The sequence below is a fragment of the Euleptes europaea genome, chromosome 8 (assembly GCF_029931775.1).
Source record: "Euleptes europaea isolate rEulEur1 chromosome 8, rEulEur1.hap1, whole genome shotgun sequence".
In the NCBI taxonomy this organism is placed as follows: Eukaryota; Metazoa; Chordata; class Lepidosauria; order Squamata; family Sphaerodactylidae; genus Euleptes; species Euleptes europaea.
Window position 1 is genome coordinate 47602081 of NC_079319.1, and position 24706 is coordinate 47626786.

Sequence of the window (24706 nt, forward strand, 5' to 3'; positions counted from 1 at the left end):
CTTCTAAAGGCGGCAGCCTTTATGGCAGATGCTTCCCTTGACTCTATGACTTTCGCAGCCAGGGGTCTATCCTCCAACATAGCGGTCCATAGGGCCCTATGGTTAAGACCCTGGCAGAATGAATTTAAGACCAAATCCCTTACTCTTTCCTACCCTTTTCAAGGGGGAAAACTGTTTGGGGAAAGGCTGGAAAAGATTCTTGTTGAGGACAAAGACAAAAAGAAAGTCTTACCAAAATATTACAGGAAAGATGGAAGAAATCCTTCCTCCTTTCCCAGCTTCAGATCCTTTCATACCCTCAACCGCTTCAAACCAGAGCAGCGAAGAGGTAGCTGGAATAACAACCGGGGATCCTTTTGAAGGGGTGGGGGCAGATTTTTTTTGTCCCCAACAGGGACAACAGACACAGTTCAATGCCAAGGGAGATAAGTTCTCCAAAAACACAAAACAATGATGCCAACTCATTGATAATTGGGGGGAGGCTACTCAACTTCAGTCACAAGTGGTCTCCACCCCACACAGACGTGTGGGTAGCCCAAGTCGTGTCCTCAGATTATCTAATAGAATTCTTAAACACTCCAAGGGACAGATTTCTGATTTCCCCGAGAGCAGGGAAGCAAGAAAAACATTCTAGAACCCTGGCAGCCATAAGTCATCTGGTTTCCATACAGGCAATAGAACCAGTCCCTCATCTAGAATTGGGAAAAGGGACATACTCAACTTTCTTTACAGTCCCAAAACGAAGCGGGGATTGGAGGGCCATCCTGGACCTGAAACATCTAAACAGGTCGGTAAGATACCAAAAATTCAGGATGGAGACGCTGAAGTCCATCCTAGATGCCCTCCAAATAGGGGATTTTATGACCTCATTAGATCTAAAGGAGGCTTATCTGCATGTTTCCATTCACCCTTTTCACAGAAAGTTCCTTAGGTTTTGTTATGCCGGACAACATTTCCAATTCAGGGCCCTCCCCTTCGGCCTGGGGTCAGCCTCTCGAGTCTTCACAAAGATTCTAGTAACCATCGTGGCGCGTCTCAAACAGGAGGGAATCAGAATCTTTCCCTATCTGGACGACATTCTAATATGCTCCAGATCCAGAGGGGAATCAATAACTCACACACACAGGGTAGTTCAATTGCTGACAGAGTATGGCTTCTTAATAAATTCAGAAAAGAGCCAACTAAACCCAACACAAAGACTACAACACCTAGGTGCTATTCTAGACACCAGCCAGAACCTGGTCTTTCTGCCTCCGGGCAAGATTTCCAAAATCAAATCCATAGCGCAGTCACTAATCAGAGTCAACAAGGGGAGAATTATGTTCCTGGCCAAACTCATGGGCTTAATGGTGTCTTGTCTAAGTTGTGTTCCCTGGGCCAGGTTCCACTCGAGACTGCTACCGAGCATCTTATGACCTCATCAGCATCTGATTGCCAGAAAGGTAGACAAGTCTATAACCTGGGATCAAGACTTCCGGAACAGCCTCTTGTGGTGGTGCAGCTCCAAGAACCTTAACAGAGAATCAAATCCAGCTGTTCAGATGCCAGCCTGGAAGGATGGGGAGCGACGTGCCAATCCCACATAGCTCAAGGCATCTGGTCAAAGACAGAGAAACGACTACACATCAACGTACTCAAACTCAGAGCCATACGCCTAGCCCTGATTCATTTTCAGAACCTGCTTGCACGTAGTCATGTTCTTGTTCGAACGGACAAGGCACATCTAAACAAGCAGGGGGGTTCCAAATCATCAAAGCTTCACAGGGAAGCAACCTTAATTTTTTCCTGGGCAGAAAACAACGTGGTTTCCATCGCGGCGGAGCACATAAGGGGAGTACACCATCTCCAAGCTGACTGGCTGAGCCGTCAGACCTTAACACGAGGGGAATGGTCCCTCAACAGATCCATTTTTCAGCAGGTAGCAAAGAGATTCGGCCAGCCATCGGTGGACCTGTTCACCTCCGAGCAGAATCACCTTCTTCCTTGTTTCTTCACGAGGTACTACCACCCCAAAGCAGAGGGAATGGATGCCCTGATGTCTCCATGGCCCGAGGGTCTTGTTCTTTATGCCTTCCCACCATTCCCCATTATACCGAAGGTAATGAGGAAGATCAGACAAGAGAGAGCTACGATCATCTTAATAGCCCCCTGCTGGGCAAGGAGACCATGGTTTCCCAGTCTCAAGGAGATGTCCATTCAGGAACCGTGGGAACTGCCGCCGGTCCCAGACCTGTTGATCCAGGGTCCACTCTTTCATCCAGACCCACAATGGCTTCACTTAACCGCCTGGAAATTGAGTGGAATAACCTCCTAGGCCAAGGTTATGGTATCGGGATTGTTAATACCATGATTGAATCCAGAAAGCCATCTACTAGGAGAATTTATGACCTTTCATGGAAGGCCTTTGTTCTCTGGTGCAGACGTAAGAAGGCTGATTCTTTGATCCCAGACGTCTCCAGAATTTTAGAATTTCTTCATGAGGGCGCAGAGCAGGGTCTCAGGGCGGCCACGTTGCCCAGGCAGGTGGCGGCCATTTCCACAGTTATCACCTCAGTGGACGGTATCATACCTTCCAGACACCCTCACGTTCAAACCTTCCTAAAAGGCGTAATTCAGACTAGACCACCTCCCATTCACCATTTCCCTACCTGGAGACTAAATGTAGTGCTGACAGCTTTGACTCGGTCACCTTTCGAGCCCATTAGGGAAATACCTCTAAAAATGCTAAGGATGAAGGCAATTTTTTTGACGGCGGTTACCTCCGCCAGGAGGGTTTCCGAATTGGGTGCGTTATCTGTTCGAAAGGGGTTCTGTGTTTTTCACAGGGACAAAGTTGTTCTCCGGCCTGACCCGACATTCATTCCCAAAGTGAACTCCATATTCCATCGAAAACAGAATATTCAGCTCCCATTCTTTTGCCCTAATCCCAGTCACCCCAAAGAAAGGGAATGGCACAAACTAGATCTCCGTAGAACACTCAAAGTTTACATTAAGCGTACTTCCCCCATTAGGCGTTCAGAGTCCCTATTTGTCTCCATAAATAACCCAAACCGTGGCCTCAAAATGTCTAGGTCGGCCATTAGTTACGCCATCAGACAGTGCATCGCTGAAGCCTACAAGGCCAGTAAGATTCAGGTGCCAGCTGGCATTACTGCCCATTCTGTAAGGAGTGCAGCCACTTCGGCGGCCTTTGATAGGCAGGCCTCCATGGAGGAAATTTGTTGGGCGGCCACCTGGGCATCAGTGTCCACCTTTACCAGACACTATAAAATAGACTCCATGGCCTCTTCTGATGCAGCCTTCGGCAGAAGGGTTCTGCAACACGTCGTGGAGGATACCTAAGCCCACCCAGACTAATCAGCTCTTGGAGATTCCACAGTCTGCAAGATGCCTGTAGAGCCCAGAACGAGAATGGAGCCTTGTTTACTTACATGAGGGCTCCTGTTCTGGGATCGAAGGCATCTTGCCCACCCAGGAGTAGTTTACCTCCAGACGTTAGCAGTGTTTGATAAATCATTTTTTCTGATTCAGTTACACTATCAGATATGCAGTTTCAGCTTCTTCGTCCGCCATCTTGTACCACAGAAGGAGTTCTTTCTTCTTAATGTTTTTTATAACGGTTCTTATCGTTCCTTGTGTTTTTTCAGCTTCTGTTATTAATACCTGTTTCTTGTACCTATAGTGTTGTTGGTCCTTGCACTTACCGGTCTCCTTTAGCTTGGCGAGTCCGAAAACTGGGATTGGGAGGTTTTCCTGCCCAGGAAGACAGGAAGTGAAATTTTTAGTCCTGCCTCCCTGGGCACGTGATGGTAAAACCCATAGTCTGCAAGATGCCTTCGATCCCAGAACAGAAGGAGCCCTCACGTAAGTAAACAAGGCTCTGTTCTACACAGTCTGTGAAGGAGTGTTTTCTACTGTATGAACTTGCGTGCCACCTGAAGTCATTATCAGAGGCCCTGCTCTGTGTGCCCTTACCTTTGGAAGTGAAGTGTGTGAACTCCAGGAACAGGACCTTTGTATTGATATTTGCCAAGGTTGTAGAATGCCTCTCCCAGAGAGACTTTACCTGTCTTGTTGCTTCTGTGCTGTGTTATGTTTTATGGATGTTTTTGAGACACTCTATTGCTTTATTCTGCTGCACTTTCAACATTACTAGTGCTTAGTTTTAATCATGATGCTGTCTCAGTGTTCTGCTTTTTTGCTGGTGCTTTGCATTTCAGTTTTAATTTGGTATTTTATTGTTGCGTTGTTTCATTCTGTTTTCATTCTGTTTTTATACTTGTACTCTGCCTTATAGATACATGTATGGAGGCATAAATATTTTACATAACATTAATTGAGGAGCAATTAAATAATTTATGCAGTTAAATAAGCATTGATTCACAATATACCTCCCAAAAGCTAAATTGGATTTATGAGATAATAATTTCAGGATCTTCAACTTGGGTAGCTATCAGTGATGCCCACAGACTTAATCTAATGATATAGGAAACCTGGCCAGATTTCATATGATGAACATAGAGGTTCTTTCCAAAGAACAGGTAAATCTTCTGTTGATCTGAGGGGAAAATGGTGACTCAGGAAGATTATGATGAAAATACCTGGTTGACTGTTATATTGATGGAGGGGAGGGTATTAGATAACACAAGCTCACTAACCAAGTATCAAAGAGACTTCACTTATAGGCCTTTTATGCAGGGACATTTCCCTACAGTCAACCCTGCCAACTGCTTCGGGGCTTCCTTTTGATTGTGCATGCCTTTTCCGCCCATCAGAGGCTGCCTTGCTCTCCCCACACGTTTTGCCTGCATTTTCCAGATTCTGGCTAAAACAGCATCTGGAAAACACGAACAAAACACGCAGGGAGCACAAGGCGACCTCTGATGGGTGGAAAAGGCATGCATAATAAAAAAGAATCCCCCAAAGCAGTCAGCAGGGGTGACTGCGGGGAAACATCCCTGCCTAAAAGGCCATAGACTAACTTGCAGGCTGGGAAGGATAGAGACAGAAGCTACAGCCCCCTCCACAGTGCCAGCTAAAGGTCCTAGCATAGCATTTCCTGGTTTGAAGACTAACAACAACCCCATTTGTTCCCAAGGTGATTGCCAGGGGTGTTGGGAAAGCATCTGCCATCACGTACCTAGAATTACAAATTACTTATATTAATTATTAAAAGATTTATCCTTTGTTATTAAAAACTGCTTTTGCTTTGTCTGCTGTGGCCTGTTGTTAAAGTTTGAACCTACATTTTCAATTAAAATAACTTTGATGTTAGGCTTCTAAAGAAAACCTTATCCATAAAAACATGTTGGCAGATGTGGATGGAAATTCTTTTGTTAGTGGGATTTCTTATGTGACCAGAGCTACCAGTTCTCCCCTTTCTGTGCTTGAATTGTCTTCTTTCCTTTACATGACTCCTTTCTTTTCTATTTTTTTCCCCCTCAGCTCTTCTTTACAAGTTCTTCACCTGATAGGTGAACACGTAAATCAACACTGTACAAAAACATTCCCACACACACACACAAATGGAGTAACTTCAATTGTGTGAAGCACATATTTATCTTAATTCGACTAACTGGCATAATGTATTCCAGATGCAGAATATGGAAATCTTTATTATTAAATTCTAGATCTGTCATCTTCTATGGAGCCTTTTCACATTATACAGGTTTGCCAATGTGTACGCTAATCATAGGTTAATCGCAGCTCCCTTACAAGTTCACATTTTACATTTTTAAGTGTGTACTCAAAACATCTTGAGTGTATAATTGAAAATGTGAACTGGGTTTCAATGGTGAAATTATTAGAGATTTTGACACAAGGATGCTGTACAGTTTACCGGCTTGCAATGGATACTTTTCAGTATTGGATGTATCCTTTATCTTCTGTAGATCATAAAAATAACTTTTGATTCACTTTAACAACACACACACACATTTTAAGTGCATCCAGTTTTATTTAACTTTTCCAGTGGTGACACAGAACATTATTATACCATAGCCATACAAAGCTAATTTTCTGATAAACAAGCACATAAATGTTTGTAGGGGAAATTTCAACACTTCCCTTAATAGGAACAGATCACCAGCTAGTGAAGTTCAAGTTAATAGGTGCTCCTAAGTTCTAAAGGAGTGAGGAACTGGTTAAGTCCTTGGTGGATGATGGATCCTGATGATTTCTTAATGACCCTCAGAGAGATTCCTGTTGTCATGGCCATGCTCTTACATTCTCAGGGTGAGTTCAACTCAACCTGGGCTTCCTTTATTGACCATTCTTGATGGTAGTTCTCTGCTACTGTTGCATCCAAGCACTGCTTTCCAGTTTATAGTTTTATATTGTAAGGGAGCTTGTTCAAGTGGGGACTGAGCATGGTCTATTCAAACCTTTGGCAACATGCTGTTACTTATTTGCAAAGTACTTTGTGTAATAAAGTCGCTTGTATCCAGTGCAACCTTGAAGCTCTATTGGGTGCCTTATAGCTCTCAAATGTTCCCTTAGGCTTATTGGCCACCTGCTTGGATAATTCCAGTTACTTCTGCCAGATGATGTGAATTGGATGTTTGGAGGGGTGTTGACTGTTCTTGGCTGATATCTGGTTAAGGGGAAGAAGTGACCCATTGAACCTGAGAGGTGTTGAATGCCACATTGAGGAAAAAGTGGACAGTTTTGCGACCTATTGATAAAATGCTCAAGCAGGGGGTGGCTGCTCGGGTACTTTTGAAAGACCCGTTTTAACTGGTTTCCATTCTGCTTTTAGGAGTGAATGGCATTGGCACTTCTGGTAGGACAAAAAAAAATCTGTTAATTATTCTGGAACTTTAAGTGTGTTTTGATTTAACCAACCACAGTATCTTTCTGGGTTGCTTAACTAGAACAGGACAGGTGGAAGATTGTACTAGAGGAGAACTTCTTTCCTTCATGTTCTTTACATTACAGGGTGCCGCAGGCTTCCATCTTATCCTACATGCTTGATAGGTAAACTCATCCAGAGACTTGTTGAAAGAATTCAACTAGTTCTATTTGCCTTTTTCATCTAATCTAGCTGTGACAGTAGATGTCCTGAATGGGTGCCTGGAGTTGATAATGGGCTGGACAAGGGCCGATAAACCGAGGCTCAGTCTAAACAAGACTAATAGATGGTATGGCTGGCTATAGAGATAGTATTTGGTTCATTCTGGATGAAGCTGTATTCCATTTTAAGAACTAGATTTGTGTTTTTGTGGTGCTGTTAGACTCTTTGATTATAGACACCCAAATGCCATCCATGGCTCTGAGCACCTTTTGCCAGTGTCAGTATGCCATCTGCATCCTTTCTTGGGCAACCATGCTCTTGCCACAGTTATCCATGCTTTAATAGCATCCAGATTATACTACTGTACTGTGTTTTGTATGTATAGTCCTGGATCCACAATAGACCCCTGCAAACATATATATGTACAGAGAGTTTTATTGTTTGTGTATGTTTCAGGACACTATTACTTTAAAATTTTCTTGGCCAGACATTCCAATTTTCAGACATTTTTCCTGTAGCCACTATTTTTCTAGAAAGGCGCATATGGTTATTTCTATATTTAAAAGTAACACAGGATGCTCATCTTTGTATGAAAATATATGTTTTTGAGCTTGATAAAGCCAAATACACTATTATATTACTTGTAGAGACAGCCATTTTCCTGTAGTCACCATTTTGCAAGATGGTGGATCTTTTTCACAATCTTGTAGGATGCTCCTATTGGTGTCAAACTGTATGTTTTTGGGGTCGATAAAACCCAATATACTATTCTTTTTGTTGTAACAAAATAAACCATTAGTTTTTAAGGTTTGTAATATTTGGGGGAGGGTTATAATTCTGGAGAAACATTTTTTAAAAATGGATGTAATGTTTGTAATATTGGGAGAAAATGCAGCAGGAGAATTATTAAAGTGACAACTACTAAAAGCACAGAAAGTTATTTATTCTGCTGCCCTAAACAACAGTAAACAAAATACTGTTTACTGCTGATCAATGTGATGTTTATAATGCTTACTTATTGATTAAACTCTTATTCTTAAACGAAAGTTACAGTCCTAATGTGAAAAGTAATTTGCTATGCAAAATGTTTACAGTTTTTTGTCACATGCAGAAAAGAGAACAAAGTAGTCCAGCCTTCTTACACCAGCATGCATTGAATTTGCAAGCTTTCCAGCCACACAGTGTCAGTAGTTCCTCCTGGATGAGTCTGAGACACTTTGCTGGTATCAAATGCCAGTCCACCTCCTCCCAGACATGGTCCACGGGGCTCAACATTTAATGGTTTGGGTAGGGGAGTGTAAGTGACTCTCTGATTATTAGAAATGCCCATTGAGTATGCTCTCTGATTGAGTTTGAAGTAGGTGGGAGCCTATCCAGGGATTTGCTCCACTTGGTGAGAAGATGATATAAAGGAATGTAGTGTTGTTTTCTCTAGTCCTGAATCTGACTCAAAGCTTGTCTACCTTCCAAAGTGAAGGTTCAGATATGTACTTCAGCAGTAGCACCAGTATATCTGTGCCATTTGATAATATCACCACACACTTTGCACACTGCTCGATTGCCCAGTTTGCATGGGTACTATGAAGTGATCAGCCCCCTCAGTACTGCAACTGATTTCCTTAACCTCAACCTTCTCATTATTCATGTATATGTGATGATAATATCAAATGATACGATGTGGCAGTGCTACTGCTGAAGTACATGTCTACCTTCTGAAGCAAAGGTTTAGAAAAGCTTTGGAGCAGATTCAGGACTGGAGAAAATAGCAATTTTTACATCATCTTCTCACCAAGCTTAAACCAGAAGTATGAAGGGTTTTTGCATAGTGCCACATTGAAACCAGTGATGATGTTTTAAGCGAGGTTGGGACCAAACCAGCAACAATTAGAGAAGAGCCTCTTTGGATTCTTAAACAATTTGGTGAGTCTGACCATCTGCCACAAGAAGAAATTCCAAAAGTGGCAAAGTATCTTGTCAAGAGTATGATCCAGAAATGCTGATGTAGATATTTTTGATGAGCTGGGTTGTTGTTTTTCATATATACAAATGACCAAATCCCTGGATAGGCTCCTACCTTTTTCAGACTCAGAGAACTTACTCAACAGGCATTTCTAGTCATCATAGAGTCACTTACACTCCTCTCTCCTAACCATTCAACACCAATCCTCATGGACAACATCTGGGAGGAGGTGGACGGGCATTTGATACCAGCAAAGTGTCTCAGATCCATACGGGAGGAACTACAGATATCGTGTGACTGAAAAACTTGCAGGTGTAATGCATGCAGGTGCAAGAAGGCTGGACTACTTTGTTCTGTTTTTCACAAGTGTCAAAAGAACTGTAAAAGGTTTGCATAGCAAATTACTATTCACATTTGGATTGTAACTTTTGTTTATGAATAAGAGTTTAACCAATAAATAAGCATTGTAAATATCACACTGACAAACAAGCAGTGAGCAGTATTTTGAGAGGTCATCAGGAGTTTTGGGCTGCAGTGTCACCAATATGTGGATAAGACCCAGCTCTATCTTTCTTTTTCACCTAATTCCAAGGATGCTCTTGATGTTCTGAACCAGTGCTTCGAGTCAGTAATGGTCTGGATGAGGGTGAACAAGCTGAAACTTAATATTGACAAGTCAGAGGTTCTCTGGGTTAGTAAAAAGGCAGACCAGGGACTTCAGATATCTCCTATCTTGGATGGGGTTGTACTTCCATTGAAAAGCCAGGTTTGTAGCTTGGGAATGCTACTTAACACAGCGGTCACCTTAGAAAACCAGGTGGTTTTGGTGGTCCAGAGTGCTTTTGCCTAGCTTTGGCTGGTGCGTCAGCTGCATCTTTTCCTGGGACAAAACAAGCAAAATCAGTGTTGTTCAAACTGTAACTATAACAACAAAATACAACACTAGGCTACTGTAATATTATATACTATGTTCACTACAAATTTCTATCAAACATGACAGTAATGTATAGAAACTAAAGTATTCATGCGATATTTTGTAAGCAATTGCACGGAACTCAACCTTCCAACAGAGATAAAGGCAAACCTGAGAGTTCAACAGGTAAGTCAACAAGGTTTAACAGGCAAATCAAAAAGTCTGTTTTTTTAAAAGAACCAAGTGATATATCTTCCTCCTTAAGTGACACCTAAGGTTTGCCTTTACCTCTGTTGGAAGGTTGGGTTCTGTGCAATTGCTTGTAAAATATTGTATTAATATTACAATAGCCTAGTGTTTTATCTTTTCCTGGGTCAGTCAGATCTAGTCACAGTGATTCATGCCTCAGTTACATGTAGGCTGGACTATTGCAATGCCCTCTACTTGGGGCTAGCTACCCTTAAAGAGAAAAGTCTGCAGCTAGTCCAGAACACTGCAGCTAGACTGCTGGTTGGGGCTTGGTATTGGAGCATGTGCCCCCTATATTACAGCAATTACTCTAGCTACTGATCTGCTCCTGAGCCCAATTCAAAGTGTTGACATTTAAAGCACTACATGGTTTGAGACCAGGGTTTCTTGAAGGCTTGTCATCTCCCATATGTTCCTGCCCAGGAAGTAAGAGCAAAGGGAAAGGCACTCCTGATTGTCCCATCAATCAAAGAAGCTCATTTGGTGGATATACAAGAGAGGGCCTTTTCAGTGGCAGCCCCACGATTGTGGAGCAACCTCCTCAGGGAGGTGCACCTGGCCCCCTCACTTTCAATCTTTAGGAGGCAGCTGAAGATGATTTTATTTAGGACTGTGTGTCTTTGGCTGCATTTTGTCCCAATATTACAAACACTTAAAAATAACAATTCCTCTGGAGTTATCACCCCCACATACAACAAACCTTAAAACATAGTACTTTATTTTGTATTTACAACAAAAGGAATAGTACGTTTGATTTTATCGACCCCCAAAACATACAGTTTGACACTAATAGGAACATCTGACAAGATTGTAAAAAAAAGATCAGCCATTTTGCAAAATGGTGAGTACAGGAAAAATGGCTGTCTCTACAAATGTTATAATAGTGTATTTGGCTTTATCAACCTCCAAAACATATATTTTCACACCAAGATGAGCATCCTACAACAATTTTAAATATCAAAATAACCATATGCACCATCTTGGAAAATGGTGACTACAGGAAAAACGGCAGAAAAATGGAATGTCTACCTAAGAAATTTTTAAAAAATTTTTAAGTAATTTGCAGGGGTCTATTGTGCATTCAGGTCTAACAGAGCTGCTTAGAAAAAAGCATTTGCAAACTTTAGCTGATTCAGAAAATCAACCTATCATCACAATTTACATTTTATTTCAAAGGGCTGTGCAAGCACACCCCTGCCTTCTGCACGCTCACAACAGTTGGATTGGGGCCCAAGGGTACAGCTGCTGTGACCACTATTTGATCTTTCTAAGCAAAGTGTTGTAATTCATCCTGCACCTAAGACAAGTGAACCTTTGTTTTTTCTTTGTTTCTTCACAGTTCTATGAGGCTTGAAGTGGGTTATTTACCGTATATACTCGCGTATAAGCCCAGTTTTTCAGCCCAAAAAAAGGGCTGAAAAAAGCCAACTCGGCTTATACGCGGGTCAATACGGTAGGGTAGGGGAGGGGGGAGGAGGGAGGAGGGAAAACTTACCAGTGCCGTCGCCGCCGGCCCGCTCGCCTTCCCGCAGCCTGGGAGCGGCCAGCGGGGCCTGCCTGGGAGCAGGCAGGCCTCGCCGCCGCCCCTGCCGCCCCCCCCGCCGCCCCCCTGCCGCCCCCGCCCCCGCCCCGCTCGCTTTTTTGCGGCCTGGGAGCGGCCAGCGGGGCCTGCCTGGGAGCCCCCGCCGCCGCCCCCGCCCCGCTCGCCTTCCCGCGGCCTGGGAGCGGCCAGCGGGGCCTGCCTGGGAGGCTGCCGGGCCCGCGCCGCTTTTCGCCGCCAGGAGCCGGTAAGGTAAGCCTGCCGGGGGGGGGAGGAGTTATAAGCCGACCCTCGGCTTATACGCGGGTGCCTAATTTTTCCCCATTTTTGGGGAGAAATTAGGCACCTCGGCTTATACGCGGGTCAGCTTATACATGGGTATATACGGTAAATGAAAATGAATGCAGAAATGAATAAAAAATTGGGGAAAAAATCTATTTATTGGCTAACCATACCATGGTTTTCAGAATTTTAAAGTACAAGTGAAGCTGATTGTGATAGAAATAGAACAAGCTGCACAAGGGGGTTGGAATAAACAATCTATTCTCTCCCATTAAGGATGACCACACATACCGTATATACCCATGTATAAGCCGACCCGCGTATAAGCCGAGTTGCCTAATTTCTCCCCAAAAATGGGGAAAAATTAGGCACCCGCGTATAAGCCGAGGGTCGTCTTATAACTCCTCCCCCCCCCCGCAGGCTTACCTGACAGGGCTCTCCAGCGGCGAGGGTCCGGCGGCGACGCGGCCCAGGGGGGCCTGGGCAGCCTTCCTGCGGCTGCAGGAGGCTGCCCAAGGCCCCTCCCACCCGGGAAAAATGGCGGCGAGGGGCGGGAAGGGCCAGGGCAGCCTTCCTGCGGCTGCAGGAGCTGCCCAAGGCCCCTCCCGCCCGGGAAAAATGGCGGGGGGGGGGGGGCGGGAAGGGTCGGGGCAGCCTTCCTGCGGCTGCAGGAGGCTGCCCAAGGCCCCTCCCGCCCGGGAAAAATGGCGGGGGGGGCAAGAAGGGCCGGGGCAGCCATCCTGCGACTGCAGGAGGCTGCCCAAGGCCCCTCCCGCCTGGGAAAAATGGCGGCAGGGGGCGGGAAGGGCCAGGGCAGCCTTCCTGCGGCTGCAGGAGGCTGCCCAAGGCCCCTCCCGCCCGGGAAAAATGGCGGCGGGGGGCGGGAAGGGCCGGGGCAGCCATCCTGCGGCTGCAGGAGCTGCCCAAGGCCCCTCCCACCCGGGAAAAATGGCGGGGGGGGGGGCGGGAAGGGTCGGGGCAGCCTTCCTGCGGCTGCAGGAGGCTGCCCAAGGCCCCTCCCACCCGGGAAAAATGGCGGGGGGGGGCAAGAAGGGCCGGGGCAGCCATCCTGCGACTGCAGGAGGCTGCCCAAGGCCCCTCCCGCCTGGGAAAAATGGCGGCAGGGGGCGGGAAGGGCCAGGGCAGCCTTCCTGCGGCTGCAGGAGGCTGCCCAAGGCCCCTCCCGCCCGGGAAAAATGGCAGGGGGGCGGGAAGGGCCGGGGCAGCCATCCTGCGGCTGCAGGAGGCTGCCTCAGGCCGCTCCCGGCGGCAGGAAGCGGCACGGGCCCGGCGGCGGCGGTAAGTTTCCCCCCTCCCTCCTCCCTCCCTCCCCTCCCGTATTGACCCGCGTATAAGCCGAGGCCGGCTTTTTCAGCCCATTTTTGGGGCTGAAAAACTCGGCTTATACGCGAGTATATACGGTAAGTGAATTATGGCTTAACTTTACTCAGTCTCTTGTTATGTATTCAGTCTTCCTTAACTCAAATGTTAAAAAATGGTTTATTCTACTCTTTGGAGGGACGGATAGAATGAAACATATGGAGATTTTCATATAGCAATCAGGAGTCTGAAGATCATTGTCAGTAGAATGCTGGCAATGATTGTGGGACTGATTTGATCTCCAGTGTTGAAGACTTCCCTCATTTACATAAGCTTTGTTACTGCCTGCTACCTATTCTGTGTCTAAATTCTTTTAAAGTATGTAATAACTATCATTTTGCTATTACAGGCAGCCTTGGCATAATGGCTAAAACTGTCAAGGTATTCTTTCTTTTTGTCATGTGCACGGGCGCATAAGTTGCATGAACCTTCATAGCCGTGCTATTCTTTGTTGTAAATGAAATCAGATGTTTCCCTTCTGAACTATGTAACATTGGGTGGCCATCCTCAGCATGTGTGCCACAAATAGCACAGGCATCAGGGGTATGTTGCACTACTAGATAAGAACAGGCCTGTGGGCTTCGCTATGGCAGAGATTCCAGCTTTCACATCCCACGCTGTGCTGCTGCTTGCTCTGGGCTCAATAAAATAGAAGTAAATCCATCCCAAAGCAAAAAGGAGCAAGCTGTATAGGTACATGTTAAGAGTTGCACTGTCTTGGAACTTCGGGCAACTTTTGGTATATTTGCCAAGATTTGCCAATTGCTGTCCTAGTATCTTTTGAACATCTCTGAGGGGCTTCTTTTTTGGATAAACATCTCTAATTTGTTTTAGGTGTGATCCTTAATACCTTTGCAGGCTATACAGAAGGAATTCCACATTTACCTGAGTTAATTTTACAGAATGTTTTAAGTAGGATGCCATACTAATATAAATGTAAATTAGTCTGTCATCCAGATATTCCTGCCGGATAAAATAAGTAAGCACTATTCTTTTGAATGCAGTATCTGGACATTAATGGTAAAGCTCCGTCTACTGGAGTCCTTTTTTTTAAAGAGCGTGTCTACATCAGAAGCTTTGCCCCTACTATTGTACCTAAATGACATGGTGTTGATACCGACTGATTACGGGAAGGAAGGAAGCCCTGTGTTTTTCTTGCAGGAATCATTGATTAACACAATACAGGTAACTAGAGGAACACCAAGTGGGTCAGCATAAACTGAACTGTCCAACATGCAGTGAGATAATGGATTCATAGTGTGGACAGTAGCATGTGCTCATAGTTACATTACACATCATAGTAACATAGTAGAATGAATTGCCTTACCATGGTTCCCTATTTAGATTTTATCACTTTCCAGGCTTTGTGTGATAGATGTTCAATTATATGTGAAGTGACTATTAAGGCATCAGTTCTCATCTAGGGGTCTAGGTCTTCTCTCCCTTCTTCTCTGGAAATTGTGTTAAATCCATTAACGTACAAAGTAACGTGCATTCATCAGGTATACTGATGGAGGCCAGGGTGCATATTACAGCTTTTACTGCATATAAGACGTAGCAGTCCTGTTCTTAAGAACTGCCAGGCAGATTGGGAATCACGGTCACGGTTAATAGCAGCGAATTGCCAGCTCTTGATGGGTGGGTAGTCACTCTTTTCAGTGGCTGCCCCCCTGGGGGAGAAGGTAGAAAAACAGAGGGAGGGAATTAGAGTGACTTTGCACACTTGAGCAGGTTCATGCCGCTGGATCAGTGGCAGGCATTGGCAGGGCTCCACTCTGGGGAGGCTCACAACAACATCACAGTCTCATTTTTACCAATTGGTGTTGCAATAGCCAGTGGTGCTCAGAGGGAGAGCAGAGAAAGGAGGGGGTTGTGGAAGAGGGGGAGAAGGGAATGCAGGAGACTGGGCTAAATGAAACAACAAAAAGTGTTTTGTAAGTAAGTCAAGTTCAGGCTATAACTGTTAGTGAGGTGCTGTTAATTGTACAGAAGTACCTGAATTGAAGTTTCAGTGTGTGATTAAGGAGTTGACTTGCAAATTCTCAGCATAACCTTAATTTTTTCAAGGTTCTTTGGGTGTAGAATGGCTTATAATAATGATTTTGACTAATACGATTTTTGACATGCAACTTTAATGCTTAACCTTAGTACAACTCCAGAGCATTTCATGTGTATTCAGCTGTAAAGAGTGATGATTTAAAGGGATAATATAAGAAAAAGGTCGTTTTAGAATGAACCTTTAACAAATTGCATAAAGGAAACTTATTATTCCACAAGTAGAAGGCTGTGCAGCTTTTCTGATTATTTTTTCTGCTTGATTCAAAAAGTTGTTCAGACATGATAGGGAAAAGTAACAAAAAAATGAAATAGAAAACTGCAAGCAGTGAACATTCTTGTGATGGTTATGATTTTGTTGCTGCTAAAAATACTCAGCAATAATGTGGTTATTCATCTTCTTTCTTCTTTTGGGTGAAGAATTCGCTCTAACAAGAAAATGCTTTTGTTGGTTGGAGGACTGCCTCCTGGACCTGACAGGCTACCCAGCAATTTGGTTCAATATTACGATGATGAAAAGAAGACGTGGAAAATACTGACAAGTAAGCAGTTTATTCTATGTTGAATTACCTTGATGAATTTTAAAACATGGTTAATCAAATTAGACACGTTATTGATTTGCTTCCCTACAGAGATTTGTTTATGTATTACAAGGGTTTCACAATGGGAAAATGAATTGAGATTGCAGTAAATTTACAATGGAATAGGCCTAAATTAAAACTGGCTTAAAATCATTTCAGTAAGTTTTCAAAGCAAATTTGCTAAGCTTTCTTAAATAAACCTCCCTTCTCCTTTATATATGCTTGCATTTTGATATTAATCCAATGCCTGTTACATGCCGTGGACACAATCCAGCAGAATCAAGCACTGTTAAGCCATATTGATTTCAGTGGAAGAGCTAAGCTTGTGCTTCAGTCAATGCCGTTGAAACCAAGGTGACTTAGAAATGTTTACCTTTGGCCAGATCATGTCCAGTAAATATTTTACTTAAGTGTTAATGGAATTCTGTATTGTATACCATTTTAGTTCCTTCGCTATAGCTTTTATTTTGATGTCTACAGTAATAAAGGGAGTTTGTCCCATAGTCCCCCAGAGCTCTTGCTGACACAAGCAAGTATCAGTGGCTTATGTCAGCTTTGGTAAACTATGTTGGCAGGCTTTCTAGCCGGGTTTTTAACCTCCTTTCTTAAAGAGCAGGTGTGTTTTACAACAAGGATTTAGTCTTGAGGTTGGAGCTTTGGAATGTATTGTTATAGCAGTTACGATTTCTATCTAACTTGGTTATGGAATCACATAATAGTTTTGTGTGTATGTTTTCCAGTGCAGTAGGCTGTGTATGTACTGGTCCCCTTGTGGGCAGACTAGCTGCATTGGTCAATAAAACTAAATTTTTAACTGTCAGAATTGCCTAAAGCTGTTCAGATGAAATTATAAATGAGCAATTTTGATCCATAAATCAAAGCCATACTTTATAAAGCTAGGCAACTGGTGAAACTAGGATTTACTAACATAAATTTTCTTTCCCTGGTAGCCTGATCCTAGGGGGGCATTTTAGCTGCAATAGTGCAAACAGAGTTTTTTTTTTTAAGGTACCATATAGGCGAACAGCACTGGGGCGATAACACTAATTGTTGCTTGTGTATAAAGGAACAAATTGTGCCCTGGCACCAACATTGATGTCGTAGTGACCCGTTTCATCAACTGCTGTCCAGTGACTCTGTCCCAAATATTTTTACAAACTGTTATATTATCTCCGGTATTTAAAGCATTTCCATAAGACAATATTTTGAGTACAATAATATATCTAAGGTAAAGATTTATGCAATGTAGCTAGAACAATTCTTGACTGTTGTTTATTGCCATATATTTGGGTATAAGCTATTGATTGCAACAAAAAGGTTCCCTGAGCACTAGTATGCTGGATAAGCAGAAGAAGATGTTGTATATAACAACTAGAAGAAGAAATGAGCCATAGAATACAAAGTCTACTGTGTTATAGAAGAGGCACAATGCCAGTTGAATTTTATCTGTAAACAGAAAGCATGGTACAATACATATAGAATAGCAGACAACGGATAGATATTTTAAGCACAACTGATAATACAGAAAAATGTTAGTCTGAAAACACAGCTTGCAAAACAGTTCCTGGAATTGATTGTGCAATACAAATTAAAGAGAACTAATTTTGGAAGTAACTTTGTCAGGAATCTCACTTGTGCTCCAGTATCAAATTTATCAAATACATACTTGCTGCTCTAAGGACACTGTTATTATTTTTAATTTACTGGTACCAGGTAATAAGGGGGGGGGATTGATTCCTGATAGTCTAAAACAGGAGTCCCCAACGTGGTGCTTGCCAAGTGCTTTTCGAAAGTGGGTGGAACCAGGTGATGATTTTGACCAGTGAGGCTTCTGATTGGCCACTGGAGGTTTGATTGTCAGTGCAGGTTTTTTAAAATGTTGCTTTGGCAACAGCTGCCACCACAGCACAAGGATCTTCCCTGTGTGGCTGAAAGCAAGCCACAGCAGCCTTTTTGTGGCTGGCTCTGTACCCCTGTGGCAACCATTTTGTGGCAGCCATTTTGTGCTGTAGCCACCACACTTTATCAGAATTACAAAGGCTCCCGCAGGCTCAAAAGGGTTGGGAACCCCTGATCTAAAAGTATGAATGTTGGCTCTTCTAGCCCATTTGAAACTCCTTCTAATGTGGGTTAGCTTGTTAAGCGTTATCATCTGAAACATTATTGTTATGCGTTTGATACATCTAAGTTGTTCTCAGTATATTTATTATGTTGTGAAGCCACCCTGCACCCAGCTCTGCTGGGGGAGAGTGGGGTATAAATCTAATAAACTAAACTAAAATGAATTCCCTAAACCTATCCAGGAAGTCTGTTTTCTAGCAAAATGATCACTACATGACCAGAATCTCCCCTGTCAGTCCCAGGCCCTAAGCTGCATGAAAACAGTTTTGCTTGCAACAGCTAAACCCTATGCAGACATCAAAAATTACATGCAGCATACACCAAAAGTGGAAGGAGCTGGATTTATTTGTTTGTTTGTTTGTTTCTTGCCTTTATAGCCCGCCCTCATTCCCAGCAAGCCAGGCTCACAACACTAAAATTCAGAAAACAGTTAAAACATACTCTAAATACTTTAAAATGATAAACTCCAAACCAATACAATAAAGCAAGATGGCACTAATACAGGATACCATCACAGGCACTGGAGAAACCTGGCCAGGCAGTGGACCCCCCCCCCAAACCAGGATGGAGGGAGGATGGGGAGGCCAGCAATGGTAATAATGGAGAAGAACTTGTGGCTGCCCTCAGTTGTAGCCTGGCAGAACAGCTCTGTTTTGCAGGCCCTGCAGAACTCATTTAGATTCTGCAGGGCCCTAATGTTACTTGGGCCAAAAAAGCCCTGGCCCTTGTCGAGGACAGCTGCACATTCCGCAGGCTGGAGACCACTAGTAAGTTGTTGTTCACTGAGCGTAAAGCTCTCACGGGGGTGTAACAGGAGAGGCAGTCCCGTAGGTATGATGGTCCCAGACTGTGTAAGGCTTTAAAGGTCAAAACCAGCACCTTGAACCTGATCTGGTGCTCCAGCTGGAGCCAGTGCAGTTGTTTTAGCACTGGAGTTATGTGCTGTTGCAGCGAGGCCCCTGAAAGGAGCCTCGCTGCAGCATTATGCACCGGCTAGAGCCTCCTGATCAGTCCCAAGAGCAGCCCTGCATAGAGCGAGTTACAGTAGTGTAGCCTAGAGGTGACTGTCCCATGGTTCACTGTGGCTAGATCAGGCACCAGCTGCCGGGCCCAGTGGAGGCGGAAAAAGGCCGCCTTGACCACGGCTGTGACCTGGGCCTCCATAGATAAGGAGGCATCCAGAATCACACCCAGACTCCTGTCATCAGCTTACTGATGACAACCCAGCCCAAATCTCCTAACCAGCTGGGCAAGAGGGCGCATGTAGATGTTAAACAATGTAGGAAAGAGGATCATACCCTTCAGCATCCCGCACACCAAGGTCGAACCACGGCCTCCTTTAACACTTCTGGGAAGATCCCAGTACTAAGGGACAAGTTAATAATCTCTCCCAGAGGGCCCCACACTGCCTCCTGACTGGCCTTAACCAGCCAGGAAGGGCATGGGTCAAGGAGGCACATGGTGGGCCTAACAGCCAACAGGATAGTACTTGCAAGCCCCCCCCTCCCCCACCGATGTCCATGAGTTCAGACAGACATTAGCAGCAAGTCCCATGTATGTACAAAAGTATATGTGCAGTCTCCTCCATGCAACTGGGAATGCTGCAGCTTTCCTGCTCATTTGGAAGAGGACTTGCTGCAGACATTTGGCTGAATGCTTGTAGATTGCCTGTGGAGCCAGCAGATGCAATCCAGCTCACCTGTGCATACTGCATGCTTCCTAAAATGTCTGCCTAGCACAACAACAGCTAGATAGTCCTGGCAGGTAAAAGTATTTTGTCAGGTCACTCCTATGTTAAAATTGTACTAATGGCTTGTATCCAAGCAAGTACCTCCAAAGACTTAAGGGTACCTCTGTCTTTGGAAGAAGCAGGTGGCCGTTTATGCTAGTTCCTCCCTCCTACTGCAGGGCCTTACTTTACTGCCTCTGCTGTTTCCAAGGGCCTGTGACCCATAGGAACAAATTTGGGGGAGGGGGGTTGTTGGGTGCAGCAAGAAAAGGAAATCCTTGCTCATGAGGTTCACTTCACAAGTAGATCTTATTGGATCCGCAATTCAAAAACGGTTCTGGGCTTTTACTGTTTTCCGCCCTTGATCTTTGGAGAGCCTTCAGAGAGACAGAGGAAGAGATTTAACCTTTATTTCCACTTTGCTCTCATCTGTCTTCAGAAGTTCCTTCTATTCTCTACTCTAGTTGTTGCTTGGTACATATAATTTTACACTAATATCTACCTAGCTAACTAATAATACTGATTTGTTACTTAGAGCTGTGCTGTACCACCTACTGCTCTGACAGGTTGCTGGATACCCTCGAGGCCCTGTTACCACAACTTGGACATGGGTTAAGAGACCTGGAAGCTACTTTGTGTATTAACATTTTATTTATATATCTTCTGGGGAAAATGATTCTCACAATAACATTTAGGTGAAATACATGTTTTTTCTGACAGAGATTAATTTATGTGCCTGGAAAAGGAATATGTGATAAAATCCTGTTGCTTCCTGTGTTGCTCTGAGGAATGGACTGGCGGTTAATCTCACTGGCAAAATTCCTGGTGGGCCTCTGCCTTGGAGGGGCCACCCTTCCCTCCCTCCATGTGGCGGTTGCAGCAAATGCACTCATTAACACTTCACTCTACCCTCTCTGCAGTGGACTTTCTCAGCCAACACAAAAAAGTACCCTATGGATGGAGGGGAGAATAGCGAAAGGGGTTTAGGGTTCACTTGTAATCTCAGAGACTGGCTGGGTGGGAAAGGACCTGGAAAAATGTTTACGGGAGATTTTATTTACAGAATCAAAGGGAAGGACCGCCTCCTTCCATATGTCCCTGTGCTCCAACTATGGACATCAGGCAGCCATTTGTTCCCTGACCCACAACTTAGGGTGGCCCATCTGGCATCACCAGAGCTCGGGCCTTTTCTATCATGGCTCCAGGTCTGCAGAATGGGCTTCCTGAAGAGGTGAGAGGGGCCACGTCCTTGGAAATCTTCAGGAGGCACTGCAAGGCCTTTCTGTTTGCTAGGGCATTTGAAGAGGTTTGAACAGCAGGCATCTTTTAAGGCTAGGGGGATTTGGGGCTTGTTATTTCATCTTTGGTTTTAGCTGATGTTTTAATTATTATTGTAAGTCGCCTTGAACCAAAAGGAAAGGTGGAACATAAATGTTTTAATAAATAAATAATTAAGAATCCCACTGATTTCCCCAGTAAAATGCCCTGTTCCCCTTTTCCCACATTAGAGTTATGAGATCCATCCATTGTAGCTGGCAATGAATTGTTGCATGGATATTAGTTGAATAATATGAACATCTTTAGGGGGAAAGAATATATATCCCAGAAGGACATTTGTTTCTAGCAGTACTGGCTAGGATACAATACAAATTCTGCCTTAATTTTTTAAAAGTAGATTATATAGCTTGTCCTTGAGCCAAATTCTCTGCCTGTAGGCATTAGCGTAAACTAAGAATGCATGTCTTCCTCTTCTGTGAGACAAGTTTAACCTTATTTTTGAAGAAATTATTTCTGTTTTAGCCACTGATGTAATTCACCAGTTTCTACTGATCGTGTTGTTTATGAGTTTGCCTAGCTGAAGCTTTCATTACTTGTTGACATACGAAAAGCTTATCTCTGGTCAAGAGGAGGCAATGTGGAAAGAACATTTGCAAAAATAAGGTTGTCACCTCATTAATACATTACTAACGGACTGTCTGAATTCATCCATCAAAGTTTTAGGTCCAGCCTCATATTATCTTTGCAGTTGTCAGAAACAAATGATAATGCCAAAGAATATGTTACCTTTGGGATACATATTCTGGAGCAACTTGGAGTCATTTTGATTATAGTGATGCTTTGATGGCTCCATGACCTTTGGAAAATATTTGCAGTTTGGGTTCCTTGACATGAAATATATCAAATGGAAACATAGATCTTGGAACTTCAATCAAAGAATGTATCAGAGAGGCATCTGATACAGTGGGAGATATTTCCTCTTTTTTAAGAAATATCTAACTGTATCGCATCAGCTGATTTCACAAACAGGAAAATTAATCACAGTACCTGATACCCACAAGAACTCTGTGTGTGTGTGTGTGTGTGTGTGTGTGTGTGTGTGTGTGTAAAGTGCCTTCAAGTCGTAGATGACTTATAGCGACCCCTTTTTGGGGTTTTCATGGCAAGAGACTAACAGAGGTGGTTTGTCAGTGCCTTCCTCTGTGCAGCAACCCTGGTATTCCTTGGTGGTCTCCCATCCAAATACTAACCAGGGCTGACCCTGCTTAGCTTCTGAGATCTAATGAGATCAGGCTAGCCTGGGCCATCCAGGACAGGGCACCCACAAGAACTAGCACAACCCAAGTCAGCGTTACCAACTACCCAAGGGAAAAAAGTCCTGTTCTTTGAGTAGAAGCTTAATGGGATGTTATTTACCAGGTGATGTTACTTACGTCCGTGCCATGAAAAGAATTCCCCATAACAGTACGTTAAATAGAGTTTGATACCTGCTTTACACTGAATTTGTTACCCAGCAATCAAATGAAACCAACAAGTGCTATGCTTTAATTAAGGTTAATTTGTACATCCATAGTTTAGCACTAAAAATTACTTCGATGAAATATTATTGGGCTGAATTTTACTAACAGATAAACAGAAAAAAAGAAAGCTTTGCTTCAGTTGTTTGAAGTTAGCTAAAATAATTGTAACGTCTAAAAGAAAGAATCTATAGGGGTTTTTTTATATTCAGAGTTGCATAGCGCTTCCTCCCAAAATTCCTACCACTAAGGCAATGATGTATTACTTTTACTTTCATTATATGTTTTTAATCAGAGCGAGACTTCACACTAGACAAAGCGATGCTTTATGCATGATCTCACTTGTTTTTGCTAAAATCTTTTGACATGATTAATTTTACTTTAATGCTTTTGTCTTGTAGTACTGGTTAAGATGATAGGGATGAACCATGGCTAAAACTCTTGCTTTTCTATCCCAGTGTCCCTGAGCATTTAAGGAAAACACTTAGAACTGAGAAAGATAAATCCAATTGGAATTAAATATAAGGATGCATACTGCTAAAAAGAAAAATGTCATTACTGGATGTTAGTCTTACTGTTTATGTTTCTTATATAATAATATAGTCATCTGTCTAATTAAGGGAGATTGAATCTAATACCCACGTTTGCTTGGATGTGGATAGGACTGATTTCACAGAAACTTTCTTCCAAGAAACTGTATGTGAAATTGCTGCCTTTTTGTTTTGTTTTTACACATGGCATATTGTCCATTTTGCTGTAGATTAACTTCCCTAAAAAAATTGAGTGTGACTGTGCTTATGCATGTTAAAAATTGGAAGGCATATTCCATATTAAACTGCAACATTATTTCATATACAATGCTGAAGGTAAGATTAAACAGTTTCCTACAATAGGAAAGCAGCACGCTATCGAAAGCTAGATAATAGTGCAATGGACACTAAACATGCTGCACGTTTCTAAAAATAGAAACCTGCAGCCTGCTCCTTTTGCGTGTTTACACAGAAGTAAGGCTCATTGTTTTTGATGGACTTCCTCCCAAATAAATGCCCATAGGATTACTGCCAGGCAGGGTGACCTTCAGTTCTCTGCTCTGCAGGCAGCCACTTCACCAGGGCTAACACCATCATGATGTAGTCACAATCCTATCCTCAGTTAGCATCATACAATATAGTCGTTGCAACAAAAAGCTGTTGTAGCAAAAATGTCCACTTTCAAAGTATCCCTGTCACAAAAATATCCCTGTAGCAAAAGTATCCCTGTAGCAAAAATATCCACTTTTCAAAGTATCCCTGTCACAAAGTATCTTCTGCCACTTTTGTTCACCTGTGACCACCACCCCCCACATTACCCATGCATGGCAGTCACCAGTCAACACATCAACAGTTGAATAACCTCAAGGTAGCACATACTCTGCTTTGCACACCACACATAATGCATACCTAGATAGCCAGAGAGAGATCACAGCACTCCCCACTCTCAATCCTCTGTGGGACTGATGGTAAAACTGCCCTATATCCAGAGGGTTTCCAAGAGGAGAAGAGTTCCTGTGCAGAAACTGTCTTCCTGAATACCTTCCCAGAACATTATGCACAACAGGGGATAATGGAAACTACAACAGAAAGCAGACAGCAATGTGAGCCGTCCGGTACCACTGTGGCAGTCGTCTTGTTTGTGGCTTCCTAGAGGCACCTGGTTGGCCACTGTGTAAACAGACTGCTGGACTTGATGGACCTTGGTCTGATTTAGCATGGCCTTTCTTATGTTCTTATAATTATTCATTTATTAGATTTATATCCCACCTCTCCCCCCACTACAGTGGGGTAGGTAACAAGTCAAATATACTTTAAAAAACAGAAACAATTAAAATAGATTAAAATCCATAAAGTTTAAATAATAAGATGGTGTCCTATGCTCCCAGAAGAACTGATTCCTGAGAATAATAGGCCCTTTGCAAAGTAGATGGGAAGGGGGACCGGGGTGGAGCATATAGAAGAGCGGGCATCTGCCCAGTGACCGGTAGATGTAATAGAGCAGCCAAAAGTCCTCAAATATATGCCTGGTGGAACATCTCCATCTTGCAGGATCTATG

The 24706-nt window shown here is 43.5% G+C and overlaps 1 protein-coding gene across 1 annotated transcript in view; it reads left to right on the forward strand.

Moving 5' to 3' along the window:
* The window catches only part of KLHL14 (kelch like family member 14), a 74477-nt gene that overhangs the window by 11754 nt on the left and 38017 nt on the right, over nt 1-24706 (forward strand). The window contains exon 2 of the mRNA XM_056854705.1: nt 15812-15933. Coding sequence (XP_056710683.1) covers nt 15812-15933 — 122 coding nt within the window. The remainder of the gene's footprint in view (nt 1-15811; nt 15934-24706) is intronic.